The 22,889-nt window shown below is 59.6% G+C and overlaps 2 protein-coding genes across 3 annotated transcripts; both read left to right on the forward strand.

The window, feature by feature from the left end:
* Nucleotides 1-1,355: 1,355 nt before the first annotated feature.
* Nucleotides 1,356-14,409, forward strand: TONSL (tonsoku like, DNA repair protein). The gene is made up of 26 exons (XM_069465861.1): nucleotides 1,356-1,380; nucleotides 1,472-1,567; nucleotides 1,691-1,833; nucleotides 2,368-2,551; nucleotides 2,867-2,996; nucleotides 3,370-3,541; nucleotides 3,627-3,741; nucleotides 4,281-4,426; nucleotides 4,524-4,676; nucleotides 4,928-5,053; nucleotides 5,217-5,400; nucleotides 6,682-6,764; nucleotides 6,861-6,950; nucleotides 7,467-7,539; nucleotides 7,647-7,810; nucleotides 7,891-8,014; nucleotides 8,154-8,932; nucleotides 9,037-9,113; nucleotides 9,553-9,706; nucleotides 9,775-9,853; nucleotides 10,351-10,652; nucleotides 10,889-11,060; nucleotides 11,634-11,809; nucleotides 12,250-12,323; nucleotides 12,818-12,951; nucleotides 14,158-14,409. The coding sequence occupies exons 1-26, from the start codon at nucleotides 1,356-1,358 to the stop codon at nucleotides 14,349-14,351; spliced, it is 4,149 nt and encodes a 1,382-aa protein (XP_069321962.1). The 3' UTR covers nucleotides 14,352-14,409.
* Nucleotides 14,410-14,581: 172 nt separating this feature from the next.
* Nucleotides 14,582-19,650, forward strand: VPS28 (VPS28 subunit of ESCRT-I). 2 transcript variants are annotated; one of them, XM_069465863.1, is made up of 10 exons: nucleotides 14,582-14,633; nucleotides 16,319-16,387; nucleotides 16,964-16,992; nucleotides 17,096-17,133; nucleotides 17,399-17,488; nucleotides 18,201-18,306; nucleotides 18,411-18,512; nucleotides 19,024-19,077; nucleotides 19,164-19,255; nucleotides 19,345-19,650. In XM_069465863.1, exons 2-10 carry the CDS (start codon nucleotides 16,351-16,353, stop codon nucleotides 19,460-19,462), a joined length of 666 nt encoding a protein of 221 aa, XP_069321964.1. In that variant the 5' UTR covers nucleotides 14,582-14,633; nucleotides 16,319-16,350; the 3' UTR covers nucleotides 19,463-19,650. The 2 variants fall into 2 exon arrangements, with proteins under 2 accessions (XP_069321964.1, XP_069321963.1); XM_069465862.1 differs by lacking the exon at nucleotides 14,582-14,633 and adding an exon at nucleotides 14,905-15,005.
* The last annotated feature ends 3,239 nt before the right edge of the window (nucleotides 19,651-22,889 follow it).

The following is a 22,889-nucleotide window of genomic DNA, read 5'->3' on the forward strand; positions in this document are numbered from 1 at the left end:
CCTTCATCCCTCATGCCCTCACCTCACCAGGCTGCTCTCCATGCAGCTGCCTTGGTTTCAGAGCCATGCTTTGTGTGACAAGGGATTGGTGGTACAGGCCTCCAAGTCCCGACCCTCCATGCCCAGCTGGGGGCCTCCCTCCTCCTGCTGCTTGTGACTGCCCCTAAGGGCTCTGCAGGCTTGGCATGGCCCTGCCCCTGCAGCCGTGGAGGCAGCAAGGCCCAGACCTGCCCAGTCCCAGGGCCATAGCAGGAAGCCAGCACTCTGCTGCAGGCAGCCTTTCCCGGACTCAGGGACTCATCTGCCCTCCACAGACCTTGCCAGCTGAGAGTTTTACCCCACTGGTCTGTTTTGATTATAATAGAAAATATAAACCCATCTCTCTCCCACTCCCTCTGGGCCTCCTCTGGGACCTTCAGGACACCAGCCATTGCACCAGAAGTCCAGTGCTCGGTGTGCTATGTAGCCAGAAGTGAGAACCCCAAGGCATGGCAGGCATTTGGTCCTCAAGGTAATGGGGGACAGCGCAGGTATTTGGGGGTCTGGGGCCTGCATGCCCCAAGTCACAAGATTCCAGACATACCTCAGACCCTCATGTGGGTGACAAGTCTGGGTTACAATGCTCTGAGCCTAGATCCTAACTCCTTTTTACCTATCAACACAAAATAGTTTTGCAGTTTTAACATACGTTCACTTAATTTCCCAGGAATACAACTGGCATACACGTTGAGGAAAAAGTACTTTTTGCTCTGTTCATTTTGGACAACACATTTCTCCCTCCCTGGCAACGGCCATGGAGGTTTGAGTCCCCAAATGTGACTCAGCTGTGTCGGTAGCAAAGCGGAGAGCGTCTGACGCCTCAACTACGTCTGCATATCCACTCAAGTGCATTTCACTATAAATCACTCTTATTTTCTCTTATGGGTATTACGTTTGTTTTCAAAGTTGCGTGTGTCAGTAAATTTTGTGTATTTTACTTTCAACGGGCATCAGGGGCGCGCTCCGCACAGCCCCAGAGCCCACGTGGGCTGATGCCTGGCCTGCCTAGATCCCTGCTAGGAGGAACGGAGTCTCTGCCAGGCACTCCGACACCTTCTCCGGCCCACCCCTTCGCCGCGAGCCTGCCCCTGCGCCAGCCGGACTACGACTCCCAGGAGGCTTCGGGGTGAGTGGACTACACTCCCCAGAATGCCCTACGCCGAGGTGCGGTACTGCGCCTGCGTGCGGGTCCAGGGGCGGGGCGCGTGGGGCGCCGCGTGGGGCGGGGCCTGGGCGGGCACGCCTAGCGGCGAAGGGGCGGAGTCGCGGGCGCAGCGCGGGAAGTCCGGATGCCGAGCACCGGTGGCTGTCAGAGCATGAGTCTAGAACGCGAGCTTCGTCGTGAGTCCCTCGGGACCCCGGGTGCCGGGAGCGCGGAGGCCGGGAGCGGACTCCGCTCGGCTCAGCCTTCCGCGTTCCTTCCTCTCGGCAGAGTTGAGCAAGGCCAAAGCCAAGGCCCAGAGCGGCGGGCAGCTGCTCGAGGAGGCCGCCTGCTGCCACCAGCTGGGGGAGCTCCTGGCCAGCCATGGTGAGTGCGGCTCCGCGCCGGGCTGGGGGTGGGCTGGCGGGAGGTGAGCGGACTCTTCCAGAACAGGCGCCGCCTGGCACCCCTCGCACCTTGGCCAGGCTGTGTGTGCCCTTGCCCGCCTAGGCCGGTACTCAGAGGCTCTGGAGGAGCATCGGCAGGAGCTGCAGCTCCTGGAGAGCGCTGGCGACCCCCTGGGCTGCGCCGTGGCCCACCGCAAGATTGGAGAGCGTCTGGCAGAGATGGAGGACTACTCAGCTGCCTTGCAGGTATGGGGCATCACTGGCCACACCCCAGCCTGCGTCGGCCTCTACGTCTTGGGGTCCCTTTCCCAGGAGGAAGGCAGAGTCTTTACTGTCAGGCATCTGGCCTGACACAGCCTCACCTTCAGGGTCCCATACTGGGGGACAATAGCCTGATCCTGGGGTGGGGACACCACAGCCTTTCCTGGAACTGGGGCGGGAATAGGTTTCCTGGCACCAGAAACCATCAATAGAACACGTTGTTTCAGCTGTGTTTGCAGAGGCAGGGGGATCAGGACCCACTGTCCACACAGAGCATTCCCTGGCTGCTGGGGCCAGGCTGCAGCACCCCCACTAACTCCCAGTCATCCCCTGACCACAGTGTGGCCAGTAGTGGTGTGGAGCAGCTGTGGCCACAGCCAGCCTTTGGCATAGAGAAGGGGCGTGTGTGGCCTGACCCTGGCCTGCTCTGTGGGGGTTAAGAGGATCACCCAGAGTCTGGATGTCAGGGGTTCGCTTGAGGTGGGTCAGCTCATGGTGGTGATTCCTCTCCACACTCAGCATCAGCACCAATACCTGGAGCTGGCCCGTTCCCTGTCCAACCACACTGAGCTGCAGAGGGCCTGGGCCACTATTGGCCGTACCCACCTGGACATCTATGACCACTGCCAGCTGAGGGACGCCTTGCTGCAGGCGCAGGCTGCCTTTGAGAAGAGCTTGGCTATTGTGGATGAGAAGCTAGAGGGTAAGTGCCTTCCCCACTCTCTGCCTCCTCAACTGCAGGCTGGGGAGCACCGGCCCCAGCGCCTCCCCAGCCTGCTCAGTAAGTCCCACCTTTTCCAGGCTCCTGGGTGACAGAGTGCAGGGCCCAACCTCACTGCTACCTTGGGTCTGGAAATCACCTGCTCCCTGTCCGCCTGCACTTTCGGCAGCAGCACCCCAGCACCCACAGTGGGAGGTGGAAGGTGGGAGATAGGGCTGGATGGGGCTGAACAGGGCCTGAAGTTGGAAACCTTACATTGGGGGAGGCAGCCAAGTGTTTGGAGGGGGTGTCTTCCAGGGACATTGGCCCAGAGGGAACTGAATGAGATGAGGACCCGGCTCTACCTCAACCTGGGCCTCACCTTTGAGAGCCTACAGCAGACAGCCCTGTGCAACGATTACTTGAGGAAGAGCATCTTTCTCGCTGAGTAAGGCCCAAGCCCTGCCCCGCAAGGGAGTAGAATCCCATGTTCCTCAAGGAAGTAGCTGGGAGAGGGTCTCTCCCAGGATCCTCCTGAGAGGACAGCCTGGCTGGGCCTCACCCCCCGCCCCTGTCCACTCTCCATTGGCAGAGAGGCCTCTCATGTCTTTGTTGTGTACTGGGGGAGGAGCAGGCTTGGTTTGGTCTCTGAGACTGCAGTATGGCAGGGCTGGGATCCATGAGGCATCAGCAGCTATTGCTGGCTGAATGTTCCCTGCACATCGATGGCTGTCCTGAGCACATTGGTACCTGCTGTCCACTTTTCCAGAGCTGGAGGGTGCTGGGCACTCTGAGCACCTATTGCCCCATGCTCCCTGCAGGCAGAACCACCTCTATGAGGATCTGTTCCGTGCCCGCTACAATCTGGGCACCATCCACTGGCGCGGAGGGCAGCACTCCCAGGCCATGCGCTGCCTGGAGGGGGCCCGGGAATGTGCACGCAGCATGAGGAAGCGGTTTTTGGAGAGCGAGTGCTGTGTGGTGATCTCGCAGGTACCTGCTCCACAGCTCTGGGTTCAGCCCCCAGTGGGCTCAGGCCTTGGGGAGTCTGCAAGCTTTGCTTTCTTTTTCTTCCCAGGTCCTCCAAGATCTAGGGGACTTTTTGGCTGCTAAGAGAGCCCTAAAGAAGGCCTACAGGCTGGGCTCCCAGAAGCCTTTGCAGAGGGTGACTGTCTGCCAGAGCCTCAAGTATGGTGAGCCTGGAAGAGGGCTGGGGGGCCGAACCCCCGGTAGGGGGAATGGGGGGAGTCTGCTCCCTGGGCCCTCAGCATATATTCTTGGGGAGGTGATGGCGTCAGCTTCCAGCAAGAGGGGCAGGTCTTCTGACTTCCCCTGTTTTTCTCTGAGCTCACAGCACAGTTTGTCAGGGAGCACTGTGGGATGTCAACTGGCCGGGCCTTTGCTCATGAGCCACTATCTTTGTTGAACTGGAGACAACAGTTCCCCCCAACTCCATGGTATGGGAGAGCAGGTGGCATGTGTGTGGCCTGGAAGTTCTGACGGCAGTGACTGTCCGTCATCAGCACACCTTGTCCCTAGTTGTTAACCTCGTTAGTTTTTCTGATCCTGGAGATAAGCCCACGAGGTAGACCCTTCTGTTACCTTCTTTGCCAAGGGGCAGGTGGAGGCATAGAAAGGGCAGGTGGGCCACCTCAGGGCACACAGCTGACAGGCGGTAGAGCTGGGGTCAGGGCCTGCTGTGCCGCCTCCTGGCGCGAGCCTCTTCCTGCAGTGCTGGCGGTGGTCCAGCTGCAGCAACAGCTGGAGGAGGCCGAGGGCGGTGACTCTCAGGGTGCTATGGCCATCTGTGAGCAGCTTGGGGACCTGTTCTCCAAGGCGGGCGACTTCCCCAAGGCGGCTGAGGCCTACCAGCAGCAGGTATGTGTACCCTGGCCAGCAGGAGGGAAGGGCCACTGTGTGGTGTGTGGTAGCCTATCCAAGAGCAGCCCAGGCCTCACTGGTGCTGGTTCCCCAGCTGCATCTTGCCAAGTTGCTGAACAGACCAGGGGCTGAGCTGGCTGTCATCCACGTGTCTCTGGCTACCACACTGGGAGACATGAAGGACCATCGCCAGGCCGTGCACCACTATGAAGAGGAACTGAGGCTGCGAAACGGCAATGCCCTGGAGGTGACACGCCCCTGCTCCCTACTCTGCGGGTTTGTCCCCACAACTCTGCTGCAGGACTGCCATTCTTGCGCAGTGGGCTTGGACAGGCAGCTCCTTCCGAGGACAGTCAGCCTCCAGCAGTCGGGAGATGGAGCCTGGAGCCCAGGCAGACATATCTGTGTCATGTGGGCAGCAGGTAGAAGCCAGGCCATGTTGTGGCCGGCTGCATATGGTAAGCAGTAGCCTTATCTTCTTTACTATTTCTGCTCCAGGAGGCCAAGACCTGGTTCAACATTGCACTGTCCCGTGAGGAGGCTGGCGATGCCTATGAGCTACTGGCACCATGCTTCCAGAAGGCCCTCAGCTGCGCCCAGCGGGCCCAGCGACCCCAGCTGCAGGTGCAAAAGCCCTCCCCACGCACACCAGACCCCTGACAAGCTCAGCTTCCTTGCAGCCTTCCTGTCTTCCTCGCCTACATCCCCATCTCTCTCTGCACCCACTGCCCCCAGCCCTGCTTGTTCCACCCCCAGGTCTGAGCTGGATGTCCCCTCTGCTCCTCAGAGGCAGGTCCTGCAGCATCTCCACACTGTGCAGCTGAGGCTGCAGCCCCAGGAGGCTCCTGGCACTGAAACCAGACTGCGGGAGCTGAGTGTGGCTGAAGACAAGGAGGAGGAAGAAGAGGAAGAGGAGGAGGCAGTGGCCAGCGAGGCCCTGGAGGCCAGCGAGGTGGAGCTCTCAGAGAGCGGTGAGGGCCAGACACTGCCTTGGCTGCTGGGTCAGCTGCCCCTGACATTTTCTTCCTGGACCTGCTCTAACCTGGGCTGGGGAGGGATAGTTCTGTGCTCTGCTCAGGGCTCGTGTTGGTCAGGCGGGGTGGCCAGTGCTTCTGTGGAAGTGGATGGAGGAGGGTGGTGGCATGCAGTTAGCCAAGCAAGGGCAGGCTGAAACTTCCTGGAGGTCAGCCAGGGGAGGTGGAACAGAGTCAGAGCCTGGGCAGACGGGCCCAGTAGAGGTGCAAGTGCCATTGTGGAGGTAGGACAGGGTGCATCATGGAGGACCTCTGCTGCCCCAGGCAAGAGCTGAGCACATTCCTAAAACCCTCCGGAGCCAGCCTGGATTTTTTCCAGAGGCTGGCGTGGTCAGTGGCATGGAGGAGGGTGGGCATGAGGGACTGGCTGAGCAGAGCTTAGACTGAAGCTCTCTCACGCGGGCAGGAAGGGAGGGCTGATGCCAAGACCTTGGTTGGTGGGCTGCTGTGGCCTTGTGGTGGGTGTAGGGGGCCTGTATGTGAGGCTTGGGGGTGGGCTCCAGGATAGGGTGTGACTTCAGGTTTGAACCTGAGGGGACTCCAGAACCTTGAGGTTAGTGGCCTGGCTGTCGCAGGAAGTTGGGGCTGCACCTTAGAGAAGGGGTCAGGTTGGATGTCACTGGTGTGTAGGTGCAGGTGGTGGGGGGTGGACCAAGGACCAGCACGCCAGGGAGTGCTGCTCAGTCAACAGGCGGGTGCAGCTGGGGGCTGGGGAAGGAGCTGGTTTGGGAAGGACCAGGGCAGCCAGGGACAGAGAGTGTGGCAAGGAGGGGTCTGGTGAGATGCACCAGGAGTGTGATAGAGGTGGAGTATGTCTGCTACCTAGGCAGAGCGTGAGTGGGCAGGGTGCCTGGCTTGAGGGGGCATCGTGGCCTGGCAAGGGTATGTCCTGGGCAAGAGGGGTGGATCTGGGTGCAGGATGAGAGGCCCATGCACTAATGGACAGGACATCGGGTGGGCAGCACCCCTAAATGAGGGGCAGAAAAGTTGGGGGTATATCCCCTGTAGACAGAGTGGTGGGTGGATATGAGCTCTTGGAAGGCTCTGGAGGGCCAGGAGTCAGTGTGGACACCACTGCTCTCAGCTTTGCCTACCTGGCCAAGGGCCCCCAGAGCTCTGCCTCTGGCTGTTGCTGTGGGGGAGGCTGCAGTGGGGCAGGGGCGCTAATGCTTACCTCCTGCGGGCTCACCTGGGGTGGTGGCCTCGGCTGTGTTCCAGAGGATGACACTGAGGGCCTGTCCCAGCTGCCGGAGGAGGATGAGGAGCTGCAGGTCCACCGGGGCCGGCGGAAGGTGAACAAGGTGAAGCAGCACCCTGCCTCCACCCTGTCGCAGGGCTCAGCAGTGCTGCCTGGCCCCTTACACCTCTGCCCCATCTTGGGGTGGCTGTGTCCACAGTGGAACCGGCGCAATGATGTTGGGGAGACCCTGCTGCACCGAGCCTGTATCGAGGGCCAGCTGCGCTGCGTCCGGGACCTCGTGGCACAGGTGGGCAGCCATGCCGGGACAAGAAGCTTCATGGAGAAGCTGTGGGTTTGGGCAGGACCTCCCTGATGTTTCTTAGTTTCCTCATCTTTGAAAGGGAGTCTTAGGAGCCAGGCATGTGATACGTCATCTGTGCTGTTGCTGGGTTGGCTGGCCTGACCAAGATTGGGGGCTAGACCACAGGCTGAGACCCTGATACCCTCTCTCCTGGCCCAGGCCCTCAGGGGGAGCAGCCAGCCTGGGGCCCTCAACCTGGGCACACTATCTCCCCACAAGGGGACAGGGCAGGCTTGGAGGCCAAAGGATGCACTGTACTCAGCCTGTCTCTGGGGGAATTGTCTCCTTTACTCTGCTGAGACCTAGGCCAGAGGAGGGGATGGGAAGACCAGGCCAAGGGATGGACCCATGGGGCCCACTCTGGACCAAAGCCCTGCACCCACCTCAAGCTTCAAAGCCCCTGGGTTGGAGGCCAGCCTGCAGAGCATGCAGGGCCAAGCTCCCTCCTGTCCTTGGTCACAGGGCCACCCCCTGAACCCTCGGGACTATTGTGGCTGGACGCCATTGCATGAGGCATGCAACTACGGGCATCTGGGTGAGCAAGGGGCAGGCGGGGTCTGGCATGCTGCAGGGGGGCACGTGGGGCAAGGAGGGGGTCCGAGCAGGGCACTGGGAGCTGGGCTCACATCCCCTGGCCCACAGAGATCGTTCGCTTCCTGCTGGACCATGGGGCCGCGGTGGATGACCCAGGTGGCCAGGGGTGCGAGGGTATCACCCCCCTGCACGATGCTCTCAACTGTGGCCACTTCGAGGTGGCCGAGCTGCTCATTGAGCGGGGGGCATCCGTCACCCTCCGAACCAAGAAGGTGAGCCTGGTGGGGCATGGTGGGTGAGGGCACTGTGGGGCTGGGGGCTGCCCTGCTGTGCTCAGCTGGGTGCCACACAGGGCCACAGCCCGCTGGAAACACTGCAGCAGTGGGTGAAGCTATACCGCAGGGACCTGGACCTTGAGACGCGTCAGAAGGCGAGTGCCATGGAGAGGCTGCTCCAGGCAGCATCCTCGGGCCAAGGCAAGCAAGGTACCCTCTGCCTGGGGACATCGTGCCCTGCCTGAGAGCCCCTGGGCCCTGATTCCCAGGGGATGCTTTAGCGTGGGTTGTGGGGAGGAGGTGCCGGCCCCTGTCTCGTGATGGATTCTTTCTCCCACAGAGCCCCACAGTTCCCAGGGCCCCTGGACCATCCCACGTAATCATCTGTTTGACCCTGAGACCTCTCCTCCCCTGAGCCCCTGCCCAGAATCCCCCTCTCATACCCCTAAACCCCCAGAGGCCTCTCAGGCCCGTGTCAGGGTCTCCCCAGGGCAGGCGGCGCCAGCTGTGGCCAGGCCTCGGAGGAGCAGGCGTGGGCCATCCAGCAGCAGCAGCTCAGAAGACGAGGACAGCATGGGCCCCCCTCGGCCGTCCCAGAAGAGGCCTCGGTGCTCTGCCCCGGCACAGCAGGCTGAGGCCTGGATGCCTGGCTCTGCCAGCAGCAGGGAGGCAGCCGAGGTGGGCACCGGGCAGGCAGCCTACCAGGCAGCCATCCGAGGTGTGGGCAGTGCCCAGAGCCGCCACCTGGGGCCTGGCCCACCTTGGGGCCAGAAGGAAGCCCCTACCCCCCAGACAGCACTCATCCCTGAGGAAGAGTACCTGGCTGGGGACTGGCTGGAGCTCGACGTGCCCCTGACCCACAGCCACCAGGGCAGCCGCCGGCCCCGCCACCAGGGCAGCGGGGAGAGCAGCAGGTCCAGGACCTCAGGGTCAGACGTTGAGGAGCACCCCATCAGGCCCCGAGCCTGGGCCAAGCAGACCCGCCTGACCTGTCTCGAGAGTCGGAGTGCACCTGTCCAGGCAGGGGACAGCAGCTCGGCTGCAGAGTACCCAGAGAGCTCTAGTGTCCCCAGGGACATGGGGCCTGGTGGGGACAGTCCTGCAGTAGGCCAGCCCTCGGTAGGTGTGCAAGCCCAGAGTAGGGCCAGCTCCCCAGCTCTGGGCAGGTTATGGTGGGGCCTCTGTCTCCCTGACTTAACCCATTCCCTACCCCTCCCTGCCAGGGTTCTGTCCTACCCCCTCCTATCCGGGTTCGAGTTCAAGTTCAAGATAATCTCTTCCTCATTCCTGTCCCACATAGGTAAGGCCTCACCTGCAGGTAAGGCCTCACCTGCCCTCTCCCAGCCCTGGCCCCCTCTGCCCACCTGTGCAGTGCCAGGGCCACTGTGGCAGAGACCTGGGCACCTTCGTGTGTGCACGTGAGGGTTGGGGCATGTGGCAAAGGCCCCATTTGATGCGGTGCCCCACCACTGAGCCCCAGGCTGCCTGGCAGCTGGGGTGAGGCTCAGGTGAGGGTGCCCCGCACAAGCACGGCAGGGGTCCCTGGAGTGCTCCAACAGGCCCTGTAGCTCCCAGGAATGGCCAAAGGGGCCGGTGGTGTGCTGGGCTCCAGGGATAGGACAGAGCTGGCTGTCCAGGGGAGGAGGGAGCTGCAGATGGCAGGACCAAGGGGCATCACCAAGGCTGCATGCAAGGGCCTGGCCAGGGTCCAGGGTTCAGCATGCTGTCCACCCCCACAGCAGCGAGCCCCACTCCGTGGCCTGGCTGGCCGAGCAGGCAGCCCAGCGCTACTGCCAGACCTGTGGGCTGCTGCCACGGCTCACTCTACGGAAGGAGGGAGCCCTGCTGGCCCCACAGGACCCCATCCCAGACGTGCTGCAGAGCAATGATGAGGTGAGCAACGGGACCCAGCACTCCAGGCTCTAGGTGCCCCAGAACCCCTGACCACAGGTGCTTTTCAGGTATTGGCTGAAGTAACCTCATGGGACCTACCCCCGCTGGCTGACCGCTACTGTAGGGCCTGCCAGAGCCTGGGACAAGGTGAGGCCCCATGAGGACCATGGCTGCTGGGTGAGGCTGTGCGAGGAGGCCTGGGCAGAGGAGCTCCACGGCCCCTTTCATGCCTGGGTCTGTGGGCTGTGAGAAGTAGGGGTGCCCCACCTGGTCCCAGTGAGCACCGTGTCCTGCACTTACATGTGTGGATGGCGGGTGGGGGAAGACAGCTCTGAGCTTGCAGCCTGTTGGGCAGGATGGCATAAAGTGACCAGAGCCACGGCAGCCAGGCCCCAGGGGACAGTCTAATGTGGGCTGGGAGCTGCCAGGGAAGCTCGTCTCGGGGACTATGAGATGTGGGGACTGGCGGAGGTCAGGTCCCCACAGACCTACCTTGGTCCACGGGCTTGTGAGAGTGGGCTCTGTAGGGCCTCTGCTTGGCATCCCCTGAACTAGTGAGAAGGTGCCCCTTAGTTTACCCCCCAGGATTCAGAGGGCAGAAAGGGTAGGCTCTGGCCCCATGACACCACGTCCCTCCCACTCAGGGGAGCACCCGCAGGTGCTACAGGCTATGGAGCGCCAGGGCTCAGGCCCCACATTCAGTGCCTGCTCCCTGGCCCTGCGTCAGGCCCAGCTCACACCTCTGCTGCGGGCCCTCAAGCTACACACAACACTCCGGGAGCTGCGCCTGGCAGGGAACCGGCTGGGGGATGGATGTGCCGCTGAGCTGCTGGCCGCCCTGGGCACCATGCCCAGCCTAGTCCTCCTCGACCTCTCCTCCAACCACCTGGGCCCCGAAGGCCTGCGCCAGCTTGCCATGGGCCTCCCGGGCCAGGCCACTTTGCAGGTACAGGCACAGGGAACAGTGGGGCATCAGCCAGGGTGCACCAGTTTTCCCATTCAGCCAGTCCTTAGGCAGGCTGGAGAGGTTGAGAGCTGGCCAATGCCTGGCTCTGGAATAGCCCTATGTCGGGGGCCAAGGTGGGAGGGGCCCCTACCTTGGCCCCGGCATAGCCAGCCTCTGAGGGGGAGCTGGGCCCTGGGGATGCTGGGGGTTCAGTGCGTGGCCCGTGTCTTCCATAGAACTTAGAGGAGCTGGACTTAAGCATGAACCCCCTGGGGGACAGCTGTGGCCAGGCCCTGGCCTCCCTTCTGCTGGCCTGCCCCTTGCTCAGCACCCTGCGCCTGCAGGCCTGCGCCTTTGGCCCCAACTTCTTCCTGAACCACCAGGCAGCTCTGAGTAGCGCCTTCCAAGGTGAGCTGACCAAGTACTCCCTAGTCTACTCCCTGACCCCAGTGTATTGAGGGACTCAGAGGACCTTAAGCAAAAGGGGCCTGGGATGCTAGGTCTGGCTGTGTAGGAGGGACCAGCTTCTGAGAGCACACAGATGCACATGTGTATCTGGGTCTGCCAGGATTGACGGGCATCTGGTGCCTACCCTGCCTGGGCTGTCCTCCAGGACACACTTCAGGGCTCCCCCAGCCCCTTGCTCACCAGCTCCAAGTGTTCTGTGGGAGCAGCAGCCAGGCAGAAGCACCTCCTCACCTCCTACCATACAGACACCCTGGCCCAGGACCATCTGGGGTGGGTGGGAGTGGACAGGGACCCAGAAATGGTAGGGAGGAGTTGGGCTCAGGAGTTCAGCTCTACCCCTTCCCTGCTGGGAGAACTTGGGTGACAGCCTTTGCCCCCGTACCTCTTGCCCCACCCATAAAAACTTAGGGATAACGGTTTCCCCAAAAGGATCCTATGGGTCTGGGCCCAGAAATATGGTTGAAGACAGGGGTTGGTGGCCACATGGGGCTGACAGGTTCTGGCCTGGTACAGATGCTAAGCACCTGAAGACCCTGTCCTTGTCCTACAATGCCCTGGGGGCCCCCGCCCTGGCCCGGGCCCTGCAGAGCCTGCCTGCCTGTGCCCTCCTACACCTGGAGCTCAGTTCCGTGGCAGCTGGCAAGAGCGACTCAGACCTTGTGGAGCCCGTGATCAGATACCTGACCAAGGTACGAGGTCAGGGAGGGGCCACCAAGCCAGAACACTGAGCCTCAGGGGCCAAAGGTCCCCAAATAGAGGCCCTGTAGGGGCTGGGAGGAAGGGTGGGGATTTAGAAAGGGAAGCTGTAGGGGATGCTTTCTGTACAGCTGCATGCCTCAGGCTGTGTCCTGGCCTAAGGGGCACACCGGCCCTGCCCTCATACCTAGTGCCCTCTCCTGGGGGTTCTTGCAGACAGGGCTGGATCCCTGTGGTTTTCACACCACAACATGCCAAATGTGACTTACACGCAGGAGGAGAGGTGTTTCCTTCTGATCTCCAAATTAATGGGATGCTGCTTCCTTCTGGCCCCTTGGGTACCTGGCCTCCTTTGTGTGGGTGCTTCTCTGAGAAGCAGGGAGGGCAGGTGCCCCACTTGGCTTGGTCCCTTTGGGCCTCTGCTTATGTCCAGGAAGGCTGTGCTCTGGCCCACCTGACCCTGTCTGCAAACCATCTGGGTGACAAGGCTGTGAGAGACCTGAGCAGGTAATGTCCCCACCCTGCTGCCCACTGTCAGGGCGTGGAGAGGGGTCTGCTCTCAAGGCCTGGGACTCCAGGGGAACTGGGTTAGGTGGGAAGGGCCACAGAAGTGGTGCCAACTCCTCCCTGACAGTGTGTCCCAAGACTTGGCTCCGTCTGACTTCCACCAGCCTCCAGGGCTGCCCTGCCAGGCTCACCACCCTCCTTTAATTGTCACTAGACGCCTGTAGCTCTCGAGCACCTTCCCTCTGGTGTGTACTTTCTTATTACCCTTGTGCATCAACCCCCACAAAGACTACTGCTCTCATGACCCTGGACCCTTGGCCAGCTGTCAGGGATGCCAACAGGGGCCCAAGCCAGGCCAGGCAGACCTAGAGCTGGCCACCATGGGCCTGGCCTGTGGCTCTGAGCTGTTAGTTTGCCTGCAGCAGCTTTCCCTAGTGACAGGGTAAGCATGCCCTCTCTGGAAGTTAACCCTTGCACTTTCCGCGTTGTCTCAGATGTCTCCCTCACTGCCCCTCACTCATCTCACTGGACCTGTCTGCCAACCCTGAGATCAGCTGCGCCATCCTGGAGGAACTCCTGTCCACCCTCCAGAAGCGGCTCCGAGGCCTTAGCTTCCTTGGCCTGTCAGGTAAGGGCTAGGTGTGGCAGCCACCCCCACTATGCCTGGCCAGCCATGGAGTTCCCTTATCAGGGACCTGCCTGAGGCCCAGGTGCTTCCTCCTAAGGTGCTATCACTGCCACCAGCCAGGCAGCCAGGCTGGGCTGGGCTCCCTAAGGCTGGTACCTGGGGGGTAGTGTGCAGCATGACAGGAAAGGGGCATGAGCCCAGCTTCTAAAACAATGGGGCAGAGAGGGGGGGTCTCTGCCTCTGGCCTGTCCAGCCTGACCCTCAGAGCAGACCATGGTAGGTAAGACCCTCTTCCACAGGGACTTCCTCATTCTCTGTGGCAAGAAGGGAGAGCTCAAGGTCAGGGTGTTGAAAGCTGCCAAGGGACCCTCCCACTTCCTGGTGGGGGCTGCTCTGACCCTACCCTTACCTGGCCTGTGGCCCAGGCTATGGCCTGATTTAGCTTGTTCTCACTCCAGCCACACCAGGGCAGTCCCCTACCTAAGCTATCTGGAGGACAACCCCAGGAGAGGTACATTGATGAATTGGCCAGCCAGGAGCCTGGCAGGCCCAACTGAGGTCTGGGAGGAGAACACCAGGTTCTGCTCTCCAGGGGACAAGGGCTGGAAGTAGGTGTGTGTGAGGGGAGCCCCTGGGTTCTTCCTGTGCCTCCCCCTTCACCCCACGGGTCTAGGCTGCCTCCTCCAGGAATGCAGGTTGGTGGAGACCTGTACCCACCTGGGGTCTGCTCCCCAGGCTCCTGGGCTCCTGGCATCTGTACTCTCTCTCCCAGCCCCCAAGTTCCAGAGCCTACAGGAGCTTAGTGTCCTCCTGAGCCACGCAGGCCCAAGATGTACAGATTTGCAAGCAGTGCTATTATGTCTGTTTTATGGATGGGGAGACTGAGGTGTAGTCATAGACTTGGAGGTCAGGGCACTGCCAGAGATGGAGATGGGAACACAGCAGTATTTGAGCCACCTTCCTCCTGCCTGGCCACTGGCTGCACAGAGGAGCCCACTCTCCTTCCTTGAGTGTGTGATGGAGCCTTTGCTGGGGTGTGCCCACAGCACCTAGCTCTAGCCCCAAAGACCTCAGAGGAAGTGTGTTGTTTCCCAAGGCTCATGCTAATAAACAAAAGGTAGGCTTTGGAGTCCCATGGGCCTGCCGTTGGCACGGGACCGTCACTACCTCCTGCAGGGCTGAGACCTGCCCTCTGCCCCTGTGCAGGCTGCGCCCTCCAGGGCCCCTTGGGCCTGGGGCTCTGGGACAAGACCACCGTGCAGCTGCAGGAGCTGCAGCTCTGCAGCAGACGCCTCTGCGCCGAGGATCGGGACACCTTGCGCCAGCTGCTGCCCAGCCAGCCCAGCCCCGGTGTGTGCACGCTGGACCGAGGCTCCAAGCTTTTCTTCCGGCGCCTCTGACCCGGCGCCACCGTTCTCCGCCCACCTACCCCCAAGCCCTTAATAAATGAAACTGCTGCCTCCACCCTTGTGGCTGACTGGACCGCGGGTGGGCATGTGGGGCGGGACCACGGGGTGGAGGCGGTGCCGGCCAGGCTCACAGACTGCGGGCTGAGCGCCGAGTTGTCGATTGAAGCCGGTCACGGAACGCGCAGGCGCAGACGCGGGGGTAGCGGGCGCCGAGCCCTCGATCGGTAGCGCCCCGCCCTCGGCGCCATCTCCCCGACCGGCCGCACCGCCCAGGTACTCGGGGGGCGGGCGGGGTCCAGTGGGGAGCGGCAGCACTGGCCAGGCCGGGGCTCGCCGTTCGCCGCAAGGGGCCTCGGGCCGGCCGCCGCCCACCAAGGCAAAGATCCCCGTGCTGCTTGTCGCGCCGGGCTTGACCGGGGCGGGCATGGCGGAGTCGCGGTGGGGCATTCTGTAGGTGCTTGCTTCTCGCTCACTTTGCGATTTGTGAGATTTATTTGCATTATTTGCTGGTAGCCACTGGACTCTCGTTTTCGCCTTTGAATAGAACCGCGCTGTGTGGTTACAGACAGTTCCTTTCTCCCAGTCTCCTGTCGGCCCACTACCTCCCTGTCCGTGAAAGCTGCTGGACAGTCGTGTCCCCGCCCAGTGGGTCCTCATCGCATCAGCCCTCGGGAGAACTTGGCTCAGGCGCTGCTCCTCCCTACCTGAGACCCCTTGCTGTCTTTTTTTTTTTTTTTTTTTTTGAGACAGAGTCTCACTCTGTTACCCAGGCTAGAGTGCCATGGCGTCAGCCTAGCTCACAGCAACCTCAAACTCCTGGGCTCAAGCAATCCTCCTGCCTCAGCCTTGGAGTACCTGGGACTACAGGTGTACGCCACCAACCACACCTGGCTAATTTTTTCCTTCTTTCTTTCTTTCTTTTTTTTTTTTCTCAGTAGAGACGGGTCTCACACCTCCTGAGCTCAATCGATCCTCCCACCTTGGCCTCCCAGAGTGCTAGGATTACAGGTGTGAGCCACCCCGCCTGGCCAGGGATGTCATTCTTAACTCTTTTTGTTATCTTAACCCTATCTCAAATCCTTTAGTGGATCTGGTGTTTCCATTTTCAAAGAATATCCAGAACTGGCCCCAGCCACTGGTGCCAACTTTATTTCCAGGCAGGACCCTCCTGTGGTATTCTGCTTTGTTCTTTTTCCACAGCCCACTGTCCAACTAGGAGCCCCAACCAGCTTGTCTTCAACCCTCTAGTAGCTCCCACTGCATCAAAATAAGCTGCAGTGGCTCACACCTGTAATCTCAGCACTTTGGGAGGCCAAGACAAGAGGATCACTTGAGGCTTGAGCCTGAGCAACCTAGTGAGACCCCATCTCTACAAAAAAATTGAAAAAAAAACAAAAAACTGGCATGGCGGAACACATCTGTAGTCCCAGCTACTCAGGAGGCTGAGGCAGGAGGATCACTTGCGCCCACGGAGCTATGATCAAGGCTACAGTGAGCTATGACTGGGCCACTGCACTCCAGCCTGGGTGACAAAGACCCTGTCTCTTAAGAAAAAGGAAAAATGTTATGCTTATTCCCTAGGACACCCTCTCCCCCAGAAAGCTCCAGCCACTCAGCTTGTCTGTTCTTCCAAGTTCATTTCTACTTAAAGCCTTCTCATTAAATATGCTGTCCCCTGTGCTCAGAACACTCTTCCCCAGTTTGCCCAATAGCTACCTCCTCTTCACCTGCCTCAGTGTCCAGTTTTGCCATGCTCCAAGGCAGCCCACCCTGACTCCCTTGCTCTGCTGTCCTGAGGGTACACATCACCACCTCACTCCCTCCTGCCATCCCTCGTGATACCCTGTGTTTCCTTGCTCTTGAGGGCAAGGAAACTTTTCATGAGGCCTGAGCCCCTGGGGCCAGCACTTAGCGGTTTCAAGGGTCACCATTGAGCCCGTGCTGGCTCTGCTCCCCAGGTCCCAGTGCCGTGGCCACCAGAGCCTGCAGGATGTTTCATGGGATTCCAGCCACTCCGGGCATGGGAGGTGAGTATGGCCTAAGCTGGACCCGGGACTGACAGGATGACATGGTGGCGGGTGGGGGTGTCTATAAATCTCCCGCCCCCACCCTGCTCTCATACGGTCTTGGTGGGTGGCCTGGGTGCAGTTTATCACAGCAGCACTGAGAGCCCGGAGACCTCCGATAGGCAGGGCCCTGCTGTGCACAGAGACCTCGGGGGTCCTGGGCATCCCTATGTTACCAAGGCCAGAGGAAAGGCTATAAAATGTGTGACAAGCCTTGTTTACACTATGTCATGGCACTGTGAGTAAGGTGTGGCTACCTTGCTGTACAGGTGAGGTAGCCAAGGAGCAGCAATGGAACAGGGGAGCCTGCCCTGGCATCCAGTGTCCCTAGCCCCCCAAAGCAGTGTCCTGCCCAGGCCCTCCCACAGACTGAGGGGTGTGAGGTTAGAACCCTCTCTTCCACCTCCCTCTGGGCTCCGGGATGTACGTAGCAAAGAGAGACCTTGGGGAAGGAACTGAAGAGGAGGCTGGGCCCAGAGCCTGCTCTGGAGTCAGCTTGGTGGCTAGCCTACCAGCTTTTTGCTTGCTCTGTTGCAGCCCCTGGGAACAAGCCGGAGCTGTATGAGGTGAGTGGCAGATGCCCACCTGGCTGGCATTGGCCAATAGCAAACACCCACGTGACTCTCACCAGGGCTCTGCAGCCAACACACTGCTCACTCTGTCCTACAGGAAGTGAAGTTATACAAGAATGCTCGGGAGCGGGAGAAGTAAGTCCAAACCCCCCCGGCTACCCCCAACCCACATGCCCACACCGATCTAGCCTCCCCAGAGTAGCCACACCAAGGGTCAGGGTGGACATGGGGTCCGCCTGGGAACAGGTCCTGAGGGGCATCTGCCCAGGATGTGTAAGAGAGGCAGGATAACTCAGAGTCTCACCACAGCTGTGCCTCCAGGGCAAGGGCGCTGGCATGTGGGCTCTGAGGCTCAGCGTCCCTGCCTCAGGGCGTTGTCTGATGGACAGGTTGTCCTCAGGTACGACAACATGGCGGAGCTGTTTGCAGTGGTGAAGACGATGCAGGCCCTGGAGAAAGCGTACATCAAGGACTGCGTCACCCCCAATGAGTGAGGGAGTCTGTTGTCCTCAGAACCTGTCCCTGCCCTCTGGAGCATGAGTACTCAGTGGGCAGTAGGAGGAGGGGTCTGGGGCCCTAGCCAGGGTCGACCAGGCTGTAAGATGCCCACCTGTGGGCCCCAGCATTACTAGGGTGCTTCTGGTTCTCAGCCGGGAAGTCCTGGAGGGATGGTGAAGGATGGTGTGCAAATCAAATGGGCTCCTGGGTTGTGGTCATCCCTCCCCCACACAGACAGCCTCAATAATGGAAGGAACTTAGAAGAGGAGCAGGGAACTCGGGGACATCCAGTCTGTGAGCATTGCTGGCCAGGCCCAGCACCCGGGATGCATGTGGGGCTTGATCGTTGAGGTTGTAAGCCCCTCACAGGCCCTTCCCACAGGACTGAGCTGTTGGTGGGGTCATCGTGGAGGCCTGGCCACTATGGTCCAGAAGGTGGGCTGGGGTTGGGTGACCAGGCCTTTGCCCAGTGCTGAGCTCCAGGTCAACCCACATGGCCTGGGCTTCACCCTTGTGGCAGCCATATCTCGGCCCCTCCTCTTGTTCTTGTCCAGAGCTCTGCTCTGTGCGAACCCAGCGGGAAGCCTCAGTCCTCAAGGGCCTGTCTCTACACAGTTGCCCAGCCCTCCATGAGAGCTGCTCTGTGTCTGGCTGTACTGAGGGAGAGCAGGTGTGCTGGGCGCAGCAGCTGGTGCTCTCCCCAGGTACACTGCAGCCTGCTCTCGGCTCCTGGTGCAGTACAAAGCTGCCTTCCGACAGGTTCAGGGCTCAGAAATCAGCTCCATTGATGAATTCTGCCGCAAGTTCCGCGTAAGTGAGCCAGTTCCTTACGGGATGGGTGCCATGAGGCACATGTGTTGGTGCCATTGGGATGGGGCCCAGTGAGGCCTAGCATCCACATCTGTCCTCTACAGCTGGACTGCCCACTGGCCATGGAGAGGATCAAAGAGGACCGGCCCATCACCATTAAGGACGACAAGGGCAACCTCAACCGCTGCATTGCCGACGTCGTCTCGGTGCGGAAGGCTGAGGCTGCTACATCCAGTCACATGTGCATGGTCCCCGGGGCCTCCAGAGCTGAGAGCACACTAACTTGTTGGGTGGAGGGTGCCCCTTCATCTGGGAATGGCAGGGGCAGCATCTAGGCAGGCTCCCTGAGGTCCCTGGGCAGCCTGCAGACTCTTGGGAGGGGGCTGCACCTGGTCTACTCAGGTAGGATGCTGGCCTGGGGGAGGGGTTGTGTGTGGGCACCCCCAGTTCCTGCATAGCTCTCAAGGCAGCCAGCACCCACACACACCTTTGCCCCAGGAGGGCCCCAGGCAGGGCCATGAATGCAGTGGCCCCATGCAGGGTGCGGTACCCAGGACTCGGAAATGGGGTGCAGCAAGGAGGCCCAAGCAGCCAGACCACTGCGGCTGATGAGGGGCGGGGGGCCCAGGCCTGGCCCTGCAGGGCCAGCTGTGAGCTGTGAGGCCAGTCCCTGCCCCTGGTGGACCTGAGAGGCCTCACGCGCACACTCGTCCCCAGCTCTTCATCACAGTCATGGACAAGCTGCGCCTGGAGATCCGTGCCATGGATGAGGTACAGGGATCGGCAGGGAGGGTACCGTAAGTGGAAGGGGGCAGCATGGGGTGTAGGGTACCAGCGCTGTATGCTCGTGTCTGCAGATCCAGCCCGACCTTCGGGAGCTGATGGAGACTATGCACCGCATGAGCCACCTGCCCCCCGACTTCGAGGGCCGCCAGACAGTCAGCCATTGGTGAGTCCCACCTGGCCAGGTAGAGCCACCTGTGGCACCTCTGAGGCCCTTCCACACAGCCCCACCCCTGTGGTGCTGTGCTCCCCCAGGCTGCAGACCTTGAGCGGCATGTCAGCGTCCGATGAGCTGGACGACTCGCAAGTGCGCCAGATGCTCTTCGACCTGGAGTCTGCCTACAACGCCTTCAACCGCTTCCTGCACGCCTGAGCCTGCAGTGCTGGCCCGTGGCGGGGAGGAGAGGACAATAGTCGTAGGTGATGGTTCCTGGTTCCTTCATACTCCGCACTCACCCTGGACGTCTGTGCAAGTCCCTATTTGCAGCAGCTCTCTCTGTGTGTCTGTGGTGTCAGGACTTTGGGGTCCCCTTCTCACAATAAAGCTGTTGTCTGACTCTCCTGCTGTGGGCAGCCCCTCTGGGCCTCTCGTGTTCTGTCTGCCCCCTTGGTCTTTTGGTAGGGCCCTGCCCTCCTTGGGGCAGGCTCACCACAGAGGCCCTGCAGCCTGTGTAGCAGCCTGGCTCCATCCCTGCCACATGTCCCTTGCACAGCCTGTTGCGCTCAGGGGCAGCAGCCTCCTTGGTGGGTGGTGCCTGGGCAAGCAGCGGGTGTGCAGGGGTGAGCCTCCACAGCACCTAGACCTAGGGAACAGATCCTTCACCTGGGCCAGGTGTGCCTCCCACACCCACCCCTCACCTGGGAGCTCTAGGCTGCTTGGGGGCTCTGTGGAATACTGTCAGACCCCAGTGGGCCCACCCAACAGTCCTCGCTGGCTGGGTGCAGAGGCTGCTGCCCCCGCAGCTCTCACTCTAGGGACACCACACACCAGGCCAGGACTGCAGACTCACGTGCAGCCCCAGCAGATAACTCGTTGGGGGAGTTTGTCATGCCTGCCACTGAGGGGGCCTGGAAGCACCTCAGCGAAGCCCCTGAGTCCCTTGCCTAGGAGCCCTGGGACTGGCCATGCCTGAAGCGCAGTGAGGCCTGCACCTGCTGCTGTCAGAGGCTGTCCTCCAGGGGACAGCAGCAAACCACACGGCCACATCTGTGGGCTCCAAGAGGTGCATTATTTCACATTTTACCAACTGTGGCGTCAGAATAAAAGGCATGCTGGAGTTTAACTAGCATATTCTCAGTGGCTGGAAGAACAACAGGATTTCTTTTTTTTGCAAGTATTTTATCATATGCTGTTGCCAGTACGTATAAAACAATTACCCTTGTGAAATAGAAGTTCATGAAAATTCAGAGAGGTAGTTAAGTACTGACAAAAATAGTTTATATGTTATGGCACATTTGTTATAAGGGTAAGCTTTGTACAGGCTTCAAATTTAGCTCTTTTTTGAATATTCACTGGTTCATGAGAAGTGGTTTGGGAAACCTTTGAAAGATTCATTTTACTACACAAAGGAGCAGACTTTCTGGGGTCTGAAGGGATTTGTACTCGATGGTATCCAGTCATCAGAGGATCATGTTGAGCATTCTGCAGACAATTGTTTCAAGTCTGCAGATGCCTGGGAAACTTTAACGCAGTTGAGCCCGACCTCTAGCCTGCTGTTGAACCACCTTCTTCATAGCAGTGCACGCGAAAGCCAGGCCTATTCATGGGTCGGTGCCTCGTGGGTTGGCAGGGCCACATGGCTGGGCCAACAGGACTTCTTGATACCTATGGCATCTGGCACCATCTGGCACCAATGGAATGAGGCATGTGGTGTTTCAGATGTTGAGAACCAAGGTGGAGGTGCCATTCTGTGTGGGCTGGCTGGGGATGTGGAACAGGATGTGGAGGAGGCAGGTAGGGATCTGCGTGCACAGGCTGAGTTGGAGCTGCCTCAGGTGGTCAAGGGTAGCCGTTAAGTAGGTGAGTTAAGTGGGTGACTGGACATGGGAGGCTGGGGTTCAGGGGGAGGTTGTGGAGGCCGCAGGCTCGGTGTCTCCAGGGCACAACAGGAATTCTAGCAGGAGGCCAGAGGACAGGTGGGGTCAGAGGCACGGCACTGGGAGGTGGGGCTGGAGACCAGCAAAGGAGGCGAGGACATGGGGCGGGAGCGGCAGAGTCCAGGGTAGACTGAGTGAAACCGAGAAAGGTACTCCTGGAGTCTGGCTATGGGGCTCTCGGTGACCTTGACAAGCACGTGTGGGTGAGGGGGCACTTTTGGAGTGCCAAAGGCCTCACAAATAGTGCTGAGAGGAGCCAGAGGGAGGCAGATGGCCAGGGAAGGTGGTTTTGCTCTATTTTAATTTTTTTATTATGATGAAATATAAAATTTTCCATTTTATTTTATTTATTTATTTATTTGTTTGTTTTGAGACAGAGTCTCACTTTGTTGCCTGGGCTAGAGTGCTGTGGTGTCAGCCAAGCTCACAGCAACCTCAAACTCCTGGGCTCAAGCAATCACCCTGCCTCAGCCTCTCGAGTAGATGGGACTACAGGCATGTGCCACCATGCCTAGCTAATTTTTTCTATATATATTTTTAGTTGTCCATATAGTTTCTTTCTATTTTTAGTAGAAACGGGGTCTCACTCTTGCTCAGGCTGGTCTCGAACTCCTGAGCTCAAACGATCTACCCACCTCGGCCTCCTGGAGTGCTAGGATTACAGGCATGAGCCACCGTGCCCGGCCAAATTTGCCATTTTAACCACTTTTAAGTGTACAATTCAGTGGCATTAACTGCATTTACAGTGCTGTGCAACCAACCATCAGCACTGTCTACCTCCAGAACTTGTTCTTGTTCCCAAACTGTATCCATTAAACACTAACTCCCCATTCCTCCTCCCTGGCCCCTTGGCAACCACTGTTTACTTTCTGTCTCTGTGAATTTGACTACTCTAAGCACCTCATATAAATGGAATCATACGGTATTTGTCTTTTTTTTTTTTTCCAGTGACAGGGTCTCATACTGTCACCCAGACGGGTGTGCAGTGGCTGGATCATAGCTCATGGGCGCAGCCTCGAGCTCCCAAGTCGCTTGGACTATGGACACATGCCACCACACCCAGCCCACGTTTGTGACTGGCTTATTTCACTCAGCATGATGTCCTCCAGGTTCATCCCTGTTGTAGCATGTGTCAAATTTTCCTTCCTTTTTTAGGCTGAGGGACCACATTTATTTATCCATTCAGCCATCAATGGATATTTGGGCTGCTTCCAACTTTTAGCTATTGTGATAATGCTGCTGTGAACATGAGTTTATGTTTTTGCCTTTTTTTTTTTTTTTTTTTTGAAGCTATTCAATGTAATCTTTTTAGGATAGGAGCAATTGCAGTGAGCTTGCTGGGTGACAAAAGCTGTTTCAGTGGGGACTGGGAATGCAGAGGAGGGTACGGTACAGGGGACTGGCAGCACCGGGGGAGCTGGCACCAGGCTGCAAGGCAGGCAGACGTTCAGGAAGCTGGTGATGCTCTCAGCAGCTAGAAAGGAGGGCATCAGCTGGGAGAAGTGGGGGTCCAGGAGTGGGGAGAGTGCAGTGGCCCAGCACTGAGGTCCAATGGAGGCCAGCCGTGTACATACCTTCCAGGGCTCAGGCAGGTCTAACCCTGGACCCAGAGACATGGGAGGGCTGCAACATCCAGGCCTAGGCCAAGACCTCAGCCCAGAAGCTAACAGCTCTTGAGTAGTGGGTGGCCAGGGGCCAAGGGT

This window comes from Eulemur rufifrons, chromosome 3 (assembly GCF_041146395.1).
Source record: "Eulemur rufifrons isolate Redbay chromosome 3, OSU_ERuf_1, whole genome shotgun sequence".
Lineage (NCBI taxonomy): Eukaryota > Metazoa > Chordata > Mammalia > Primates > Lemuridae > Eulemur > Eulemur rufifrons.

Excerpts from the sequence above, each read along its gene's own strand:
- TONSL (XM_069465861.1), top strand. The coding sequence starts at position 1,356 with ATGAGTCTAGAACGCGAGCTTCGTC. Across the intron at positions 3,542-3,626 it reads GCTGTGTGGTGATCTCGCAG|GTCCTCCAAGATCTAGGGGA; the intron begins GTACCTGCTCCA and ends TTTTCTTCCCAG. Across the intron at positions 8,933-9,036 it reads CTGCAGTAGGCCAGCCCTCG|GGTTCTGTCCTACCCCCTCC; the intron begins GTAGGTGTGCAA and ends CCTCCCTGCCAG.
- VPS28 (XM_069465863.1), top strand. The coding sequence starts at position 16,351 with ATGTTTCATGGGATTCCAGCCACTCCGGGCATGGGAG. Across the intron at positions 16,993-17,095 it reads ACAAGCCGGAGCTGTATGAG|GAAGTGAAGTTATACAAGAA; the intron begins GTGAGTGGCAGA and ends TCTGTCCTACAG. Across the intron at positions 18,513-19,023 it reads GCATTGCCGACGTCGTCTCG|CTCTTCATCACAGTCATGGA; the intron begins GTGCGGAAGGCT and ends ACTCGTCCCCAG.